Source organism: Centruroides sculpturatus, unplaced genomic scaffold (assembly GCF_000671375.1).
Source record: "Centruroides sculpturatus isolate CEXI.00-Female unplaced genomic scaffold, Cexi_2.0 scaffold607, whole genome shotgun sequence".
Classification (NCBI taxonomy): domain Eukaryota; kingdom Metazoa; phylum Arthropoda; class Arachnida; order Scorpiones; family Buthidae; genus Centruroides; species Centruroides sculpturatus.
Window position 1 is genome coordinate 191,261 of NW_019384856.1, and position 10,808 is coordinate 202,068.

Genomic DNA, 10,808 nt, shown 5'->3' on the forward strand with positions numbered 1-10,808 from the left:
TTAGAAATCGGCCGCGGTTGCTGGGCTGTTCCGCGATGAAAACAAGCTTGAACAATGGCAATGTCGAATGGTGCACACTCGGTAAGTAATCCTACAATTTTTTGTTTATAGCGTAGTTTATACGGATTATTCCCAAAAAAAATATACGTATTTTGGAAATGTTGAGTCGGATTAGTCTAGAATCGATTAATTTTATGGAAAAAAACCTTTCAATCAGCCGTAGTCCGTAAACTTGACACGTGTCGGGCTGTGATTGGAAGGACTCGTAAGAAATCGGATTCCTAAAGAATGGAACGTATCTATGATCTTATGGGGGGGTCGACTGTACATGAAATAAAAATTCTTAATTATGTGCTAATCCTAGCCATTTTGTATGATGATGAGGTCTTGCAACATTTCATTCTTGTTCTGGGAAAGTGTTTTTGACTTATTTCTCTATTTTTCAGTAAACACTAACTCTCATCTGACTTTGGCCTGAGTTTTGTTTATAACACATCATGTCTGTGTGATATTAGTGCTTCTCTTCATTTCATTTATACTAATTATTTTGCAAACATGACTCCAAAATGCAAGGAAAGTGATGTTGGTAGCTGTGATAAGCCAAAGAAAATTTTTATCTAAATTGTCCACTTTAGATTAAGTACAATCAACTGAACTTTTAACGTCCAGTAACAAAAATTTTAATGTCAAATTGACAAATGTTTTCAATTTTCTTGAAAATGTTCATCAATTTGACATTAAAATTTCAGTTACTGGAAGTTAAAGATTTAGTTTATTGTACTTAGTATTTAGTTCCAGTTATTGAGAAGAAGTATTTTGTTCACTTTTTTTAAAAAACTTTAATTTTAGATTTAATGAGAAAAGAAAGTCTGCTGCTGAGATTTTTTAGTTATTTTTATGATTTACAGTATCATGCTATTTATGTTAATATAGTGTTTATTTGCCTTATTTATATAAAAAAAAAGGTGAGATAGTAAACCATATTAATTATTACAAATTTTGAGAGGTCTGGTCATGTATGATGGGGGCCCCTACTGCATAAATATGTTATGGACAAAGTGATTAATCGAGCATTATTCATAATGCCCAGTCATTATGAATAATGACCAAAAAGGGCATGCAGTGTGATAAATATTCATTAATTTATCAAATTGACTGGTCATTATAAATACTGCTATCACCTAGTCAGGCAAAGTGATAATAATACGTTGAAAAGTGATCATCCGACATACGTTAGCCAATTGGCACTTTGAGTTGCTGATTGTATCGTGTTGAGTGTGTATTATGTTTAGTACTGAATTTTAAATTGTGCAACATTTTAATTTGATTAAAAAAACTCCACTTATTTCATTTAGAAATATTTATTTTTTGTGAATTATTTCTAAGTATTTAAAAAACCATGTAATCTTTTAAAACTAAGTACTATTAACTACATTAATTAAATGGTAAAATTTTACCTATATGCACTGTAATGGCAGTGATCGCAACTGTTTGTGCTCCCAACAGATTCCTCCTGGAGGAAGCCGCCGATTGTTTAACGTCACTAGATATTGATACATACTAGTTATTGATACGTGTGTTCAAGAACTACTGTGAATCAATATCTAGTGACGTTAAACAAGACGCGGCTTGCCAGTAGCAGCCCTCTGGGAGGAATCCGTCTAAAGCACAAACAGATGCGACCACCCCAAATTCGGTACTAAACACAACACACACATGGAACTCAGATCCAAGTGCTGATTGGCTAGTGTATTTTGGATGATCACTCTTCAACACATTATTATCACTTTGCCCGACTAGATGATAGCAGTATTCATAATGACCAGTCAATTTGATAAATTATTGAAATTTATTACAATGCCAGATTTTGTTGATCATTATTCATAATACCCATATTAATCACTTTGTCCTTAACATATACATATAATCAATTCCAATCAATTAAATTATTGGAACTGAGAAAATACAATTAAACTTTAATAATATATAAAGATGATATAATATAATATCACATCATTCAACAATCTATAGGACAATAAAGTTTTTAATTATATTTAACACCCATAAATAATCAAAATGGTATAAATCAGTTTTTCTAGAATAATGTTTCAGCTGATTCATAAAGAATTTAATACTTCAAGAATATTAGTTTATTAAATTAAGAAGTCATGTAATAACGTACCTGCTTGTTCTAATAAAACCTCTTCTCCTCCTGGATGCTACAAAAAATATTTTAATGTTAAAACTTTAAAATATTACAATGATTACAATTATAAAAATTTTATCAATCAGATTAGAATAGAAAATTACACAATATTTAAATAAATATTCATTTAAAAATACAATCTTTTCTCTTATAACATGTTTTTAATGTGCAAATTTGTTTATAAATGGCAAATAAAATCACTAAAATGCAAAAATGTCTTTGCTCATATGCAACTTTTCATGAGATGACTATGCTTTGCACTACTGTGTAACATTATGTAAACAAAACCTGCATCACAACTAAACTTAATAATCTCCAGAAAATTGCACAAAATACATATCCAAAGTATTTGTTCACATGTTACCCTACAAGTTTGTATTATGTTTGAGTTTGTGTATTTTTCTTAACAAAAGTATTTAATACAGGAATAATATTTAACAAAGATAAGGATAAAAGTATTTAATACATATTTCAAACAGAAGTAAGCATCCTGGTTATGAGTCCAAATATTGAATGAAAAAACTGTTTTATTGAAGAGAAGCTTGAAACAAAATGTTTCAAAAAAATTGTACAGGTTTTGAGTACTCTTTACTTACTCTTCTTGTTAGCTCTGTTTTCATTGTGCTAAATTCTATAACATTATTTTTAGGAACATACATTTCTACACATACATCATTTCTGCATGCAAATTAATAGTGAAGGTATTTACTTGGTTATTTGAACCTTTCAAAGAAACAAAGGTCACATGATGAGGGACATACAGACACATTTGTTAATATTAGGCTTTGAAAGGATTAACAAGAGACATTGCCAAATCTATACATCCATCTATCTATCCATCCATGTAGATATATTAATACAAATCTATTTCTATTTGTTAAAATACTAATGTATACCGAGTAACTTTAGATCTGTTTTTAGATTTGCTTCTTTATTTTCCCTATTTATTTGTAATTTAATACAGTAGAGCCTCGAAAACTCGGCCTAATGTGGACCGAAGGGTGGCCGAGTTTGTGAAAATGCCAGGTTATCGGGAATGGGGTTAAAACAGGATAAGTATGCGTGTTTCCTCAGAAAATATTGTACTGTACTTGTATGTATTGTTTGCTTGAGAATACAACAGAGATTAAACTGCCCAAATACCCTTAAACAAAGAAAATGTACTGTACTTGTATGTATTGTTTGCTTGAGAATACAACAGAGAATAAACTGCCCAAATACCCTTAAACAAAGAAAAAGTACATACTTTATGAAGGCATAGAGCCTTTACTATATGAAAATTAAAATTAATGAATACACTGTGTACAATACCCTGATAAGACAGACCTCAAAAAAATACTTTATGAGGCATAAAGCTGTCTATGATGAAAATTAATTATCTAAGGGTATTTTTGCGCTGCCAGGGTGTGGCCGAGTTATCCGGAGTGCCGGGTTATCGAGTGCCGAGTTTTCGGGAGTCTACTGTAATAATTTTTTACAGCAAATATTTTGCTGAGTACAGTACAACTACAAGTTCCCTCATACCAGTGTTTTTCAACCTATGGGTCACTACCCCCATGGGGGTCGCAGGTGAAAGAAAAAGACAAGTGTTTGTAGGTCCTATACTACAATAAAAAATCTAGAATTTCAGTGACAAGGCTGTGCCTGTTTATTTTACAGTACAATTGGTTTTTCGATAGATATTTAAAGAAAGAAAATTAAATACATAGTTTTTAAAATCCCTGATATAGTTTAAATATGGCTCTGGGGGGGGTCACCAGAATTTTTTAACTTGTAAAGAGGTCGCATATTCAAGAAGGTTAAAAAATACTGCCTCATACAATATGGCATTTCTACAACACAATTTCATCTAACAGAATCCAAAAATTTGAGAAATCTTCCATATAAAATTTCACAACTTTTTAAGAGCAAATTCCATTATTCAATATTTTTTTTATTCTAGTAATCATGCATGCCGTCTCAAATTTGCCCATAGATTTTAGAATATTGAAATATTCAATTGGTTTTGTGCCTTTCACCAGGTTTACTTTAATGAAAACTTAGTGCAATTTTTTTCTTTGTCTTAGCCTTCCTATAAACTAAGTGTTGTCGTTGCTTTCAGACTTTAGCTCTTAAGACTGTCACTGTGTTTTGTTTTTATAGATTAAATAAACTTTACTAAATGCAATGATTAAACATTTTAGGTAAGTGTTATTAACTTTACTTATTTAACCACCTAAAAGGGGTTTTTGGACTAATAAACAAATAGTTATGTCCTTCAAATACAGCTTTCACCAGAGTTCAAGAATTACTTGGAAACAATTTTAAGATGTTTTATTTATATGCATTTCTGAAATTAAAATTCTTTTTGGGTAATTCTTGAACTCCAGTGAAACAATCTTAATTTCCAGAAATGCATATAAACAAAACATCTTAAAATTGTTTCCGAGCAATTCTTGAACTCTAAAAGTTGGATTTGAAGGGCATAATTTGCTTATTAGTCCAAAAACCCCTTTTAGGTGGTTAAAAAGTAACTGATTATATCTGGCTAATATTGCTAATTTTAGCTTGTTATTAACCTTTTTTTAACCGTAGGTTAGCAATCATTCATAAAAATTATGAATGAAGTCCAGCAGTATCTTGGTACTTGAACTGTTTCCAACTCAAACAATTCAGTATTTGAACACAAATTCTAGAAAATAAATTGCTCATTCCTCAATTGAACAAATGCAAACTGCTAGAAGAGTGTTTTTCCACAATTTTTGTCTCACGACACACTTGAACTTATAATTAAATTTCTTCAGCACACTTAAATTAGAATAATTTTAAAAAAAGAGTAAAAAGAAAAATAAATTATAAAAAATACAATCTATTAACACAAAGCAATTTACTATAATTTCTAATAAATAGATAATAATTAAAATTCTTAAAAAGTCTTATTTATTTTTTGGTTTTTTATAATTAAACATTTAATGAGATATCTGATCTAAGAANCAAAGCAAATTATTATAATTTCTAATAAATAGATAATAATTAAAATTCTTAAAAAGTCTTATTTATTTTTTGGTTTTTTATAATTAAACATTTAATGAGATATCTGATCTAAGAAAAGCAATTAACATCAAGTCTTAATTTGCATTTGAAAGTGGCATGATAAATGCCTTTATAAACCTGCCCAACAGTGACATGCCGTCCATGGAAGTGTCGCTTTCCTTATATTTTCTAAAATATAAATACATATTGTGCAATTTTTTTCATATTTTAATGTACTTTGAAATAATTAAAATTAATATTTTATTATAACCGCATTATGTATCTTATTACAAATTTCTATACATGTGAAAAACAATGATAAGATTGCTACTGTATATTTGAATATAAATTCATATATGTATATTCCCAATGGAAGTGCGAATACAAGATAGCTTCCACAGCCAAAATATTTGAATGGTGAAAAGCAGCAAGATTACAGACATTCGCACATGTGCTTTACAGAGCACCAACCTCATGACGTTTAGCTCGTGGATGCTACCCACCAAAATATCATATGACACTTCCAATGATTCTAACCGGGGTCGACACAGCTTCCCTGTCATCAAATGTCACAGCATACCACTGCTGCTCAATGTCCTACTATTTCTAAGTTAAAATAATTTGAACTAAATATAGACAATTATACATAACTTACATATTTGATTTAAATAAACTTTAATTTTAAATGAAATAACCCAGTGTTATGTACATATATTTTTTGCCACAATATGTATACATTTATTTATTGTAACAATAAGAAACTCATATAATCAATTTAACGAGGTTTTAATTTTGACATGTACTTATTGTTTTTAAGGCTTCTTTTGAAAATAATTTATTTAATAACCTTCAAAAATTTTCGCAGCACACCTATGATTCTCTCATGGCATATCAGTTGAAAATCACTGTGATAGAACAAATTTTTGATTAACAACATATTTTCACTTTTTATTTTGTCATATATAAAAGATACCTCCTAAGTATATACATTTTTTAATGAGCTGATATCTTATTTTAAAATTTTAATATCATTTTGTTTAAGAATTTCTATCTTTCTTTATCATATGTTGAAATTTCGTTATACAATATCATATAACATATAACAAAGAAAGATAGAAAACAAGCTATTTTCATATAGCATAGCACTAATAACTTAAAGCCAAAATGATAGCTAAGCATTCAAGATCATCAATGCATAATTCAATTTATAAGAGAATAATTTTTTGAAAATATACTATTAGAAATAACTGCAAAGATTTTTATTGTTGTTTAAATCATTAAATACCAATATATATATATGATATAGTTTCTAAATAATATCACTATCTTTCATGTGAAAATTATCAGATTACACTAAGGTAGTAGTATCAATTATAACAGTTAACTAGAGCAATTTCTATAAAAAAAAATATGATATGTATATTATTTCATAATTTCATATTTGACCAATATAACTAAAAATCATGCCCTCTCTGTAAATACAAGGATTATATTCCTGAAATATATACAAATTTCTTTAAAAATAAAAAATACAATCTAAATCACTCATTACAACTTGACTATTGATTTCTTGAGTTAGCAGCCAATTTTGTAATCATTTTTCTTACTCTACATGATCACATTGTTTCAACAATCATCATATCAATGCCTAATTTTCAATGTACTTCACTTCAAAATCATTTAAAATAGACCACAGATTACTTCCATGGAAAAGTCATTCCAAATTGTTATCAATTCAAAGAAATTGGAAAACAAAAATTACAGATAGAAACTATATTTTCATTTAAAATTAATTAGATTCAGCAATAAACAGTCTAAACATTTTTCAAAATAATATCTTGTTCATAAAGTATAAAAATTGATTCTTAAAATGTAATATTTCTATTATATGCCTAATATCAAAAATTAATTTTTTTGAAGATACTTAAACATACTAAATTTTATTTGACTTAACACTTCCGGATATTATATGAATGTCTTGCATAATCCAAAACCATCTAATACCTTATATAGTACATTTCAAGGAATCTTTGCAAGTTATTAGAGAGGTTGAGGCGCACGTTTTAAACGTGTAAACGTGTACCTGTGACGTTCNTTTTCCCCTGTACATCATACCTTTCCTTTAACAATAGAGCTTGATTGAGAAAGATTGATAATCAACAAGCAATTATTTATTGTGACATCGTCACGATGCTAGACTGCAATTTTTAATCATATTTTTAATTTATTTAATTTAAAATATATGCTTTCCACCTTTAATTAGTAGTGTACATCACACTTTTCTTGATAACAACATAATCATGGCAGTCATCTATGTAACTCCATTCAGGGGAAAATTTTTGAAATTGAATTCACGTGACTTCCAGTACAGACCGGAAGTTCATATACTTCCGGTCTGTACTGGAAGTTACATGAATTCAATTTCATTTTCAATCAATTCAATCAATCAATTCATGGTTAATTGGGGTATTCTGCACAAGCTTTCCACATTTGGTATTAGCTTTCAATCTATATAACACCACTCTTGAGATTAAGGAAGAACAGACAGACAAATGGACAACAATGGGAATTTATAGGTCTATAATTTTTTCAAATTGCAGCCCAATTATTTGTTTTACAATGCTTACTTCAATATGTTTCAATAAATTATCAATATCATTCAAATACAAGCTTTAAATATCATAATAGTTATTTTATTAACAAACTGATCAGAACTTTTTACCAATATACTTCAAATTATACAAATATCTATCTCATTTTAGACAAGCAAGATAAATCTAAATTTTAATCCACACATTAATTAAAAAATAATTTTACAAAAAAAAAGTTAGTACTGTATTGATATTTTCTGAAACATATGTTTTATCCATAAATAAATTCCATATACATTAGGACCCCACCATATGCAAATTTGCCATATGTGGTTTAAGGTTTATGCCATTGGCAATAAAAAAATACAGTAAACCCCCCCTATAAAATCGGTTCCTATAATTACGATTCCTATAAAACTGCGAAAAAATTGCAACGGTATCCATAAAAAAAGGTAAAAAACTCCTATAATTACGTGAAACGTCATCGAGCAGCCGAACTATTTTCCGCCGTCAAGTGCGTAAGAATAAGGTGGGGTATCGAATGATTAGAGGGGCATCAAATACTCACTGTTCTATGTTGCACATGATTAGCTCTGCTAGGATGGGTGAAAGTGGNCACCATCGTCAAACTTTTAGGCTTACGGGAAAGCGGCGCCGAACGTCACACGTACACGTTTACACGTTTAAAACGTGCACCTCAACCTCTCTATTGTTCATATTCAATTACAGTAAATATCTAAATTTTCTGAAGAGATATACTATGAAAAATAATATAAAATGGAGAATTAATATAGGTTAGAAGACGTAACTAGTCTAGAAACAAATCTTAGAATTAGAATAAAATACTATTTTAGCCCTTAATTTCCAGTAATATCTGAATTCAAACAAGCAATTTCAAATTATAACAATTATACCTTTCCCTATAAAATTATATTTGTAATGTAAAATGATTTGCAAAAAAATAAAAATAATTTTTACTGTATGTTTCTGAATATCTTAGAATTATACTGATAACTGTTCATATATGTGGAATAAAAAAGCATTTAAATATTTTATNTTAATTATGTGCTAATCCTAGCCATTTTGTATGATGATGAGGTCTTGCAACATTTCATTCTTGTTCTGGGAAAGTGTTTTTGACTTATTTCTCTATTTTTCAGTAAACACTAACTCTCATCTGACTTTGGCCTGAGTTTTGTTTATAACACATCATGTCTGTGTGATATTAGTGCTTCTCTTCATTTCATTTATACTAATTATTTTGCAAACATGACTCCAAAATGCAAGGAAAGTGATGTTGGTAGCTGTGATAAGCCAAAGAAAATTTTTATCTAAATTGTCCACTTTAGATTAAGTACAATCAACTGAACTTTTAACGTCCAGTAACAAAAATTTTAATGTCAAATTGACAAATGTTTTCAATTTTCTTGAAAATGTTCATCAATTTGACATTAAAATTTCAGTTACTGGAAGTTAAAGATTTAGTTTATTGTACTTAGTATTTAGTTCCAGTTATTGAGAAGAAGTATTTTGTTCACTTTTTTTAAAAAACTTTAATTTTAGATTTAATGAGAAAAGAAAGTCTGCTGCTGAGATTTTTTAGTTATTTTTATGATTTACAGTATCATGCTATTTATGTTAATATAGTGTTTATTTGCCTTATTTATATAAAAAAAAAGGTGAGATAGTAAACCATATTAATTATTACAAATTTTGAGAGGTCTGGTCATGTATGATGGGGGCCCCTACTGCATATATATGTTATGGACAAAGTGATTAATCGAGCAACTGGGGCCCTGACTAGGGTCTGGTCAGTCACTACCATGTGGGGGCCATGATGGCACAATTGAATTGTAAGTCAAACTGCTACAGTATTGTGCAAATTTATGGAAACAAGGTCATGTTTTACAATGTTTTAAATTATGAATCAAGTTAGCATTACTGTTGCCAAACATTAACTGTTTTTTTTTTTTTTTGTAACCAGCTGTCACACCACTACTGAAACATATCAGACTACAAAAACATAAAATAGTAATAGTTTCACTGTAAGTGTTTATTACAGTTTTTCTTTTAAACCTAGACCTAATGAGTGTTGAAAATGGATCTCACTATTTTGGTTTGTTTCCTTTGGATGACCCTCAGAAAACCAGTAATAGCTTGAACAATGAATTAACCATAGCTGATTTTCATGTGCATGATTCAACAATTTGTCAGAGACTTCTGGAGGAGGGAAGACGAGCTTGTCACACCCAAAAAATTCAACATCATCATCATTCTTTCATTTAAGAGCTAATATTCTTTATTATTTTTTTTTATATTGAATAATTAATAATGAAAATCAATCACTCTTTGTTAAAAGTAATTTTAATATTTGAAAGTATAAAGTTTCCACTAAAATTTTAATATAGGAATTAAATCTTAAAATTTTCATGATTAACAATTTGATAGTTTTGTCTTAAATATTTTACAATCAAAATTATAATGGATTGCAAATTATTTAAAATATCAAATTAAAATATATTTTAAACTAGCAAATTTTATAAAAACATCTTTCGTAATGCTCTAATCACTTTAGAATTTAACTATAATTAACTCAGACCAATATCAAATACATCTTCATACTGTTCAAAACATGTAAGTAGCTAAATTATTTAATTTAGCTACTTACATGTTTTGAAATAATTAAATAATTTTCTGTATAACTTTAAATTAATTTTTTAAACTTTAATTTTGGTATATGTATCTTTATCTATGGATGTAGGAAATTAATACAAAGATAAGAATTTGTTTATTTTTAATAGCTGCTGACAACTGGAATAGTTTATTCAACTCTCTTTCTAAAAGCATTTAATTAGTAGCATCTTAAAAATTCATTTTTGAACAAAAATAATACATTGTTCTTAATCTCACATTGTCAGTTTAAATTGTTAATGAATAACCCTAATAAAATAGAATTTATATTTGAAAAATCAAAGTTTTGAATTTAATCTGTAAAAAAA

The 10,808-nt window shown here is 28.5% G+C and overlaps 1 protein-coding gene across 1 annotated transcript in view; it reads right to left on the reverse strand.

Moving 5' to 3' along the window:
* The window catches only part of LOC111630570 (cytochrome b5-like), a 48,973-nt gene that overhangs the window by 28,877 nt on the left and 9,288 nt on the right, over positions 1-10,808 (reverse strand). Inside the window, exon 2 of the mRNA XM_023374682.1 lies at positions 2,183-2,219. Coding sequence (XP_023230450.1) covers positions 2,183-2,219 — 37 coding nt within the window. The remainder of the gene's footprint in view (positions 1-2,182; positions 2,220-10,808) is intronic.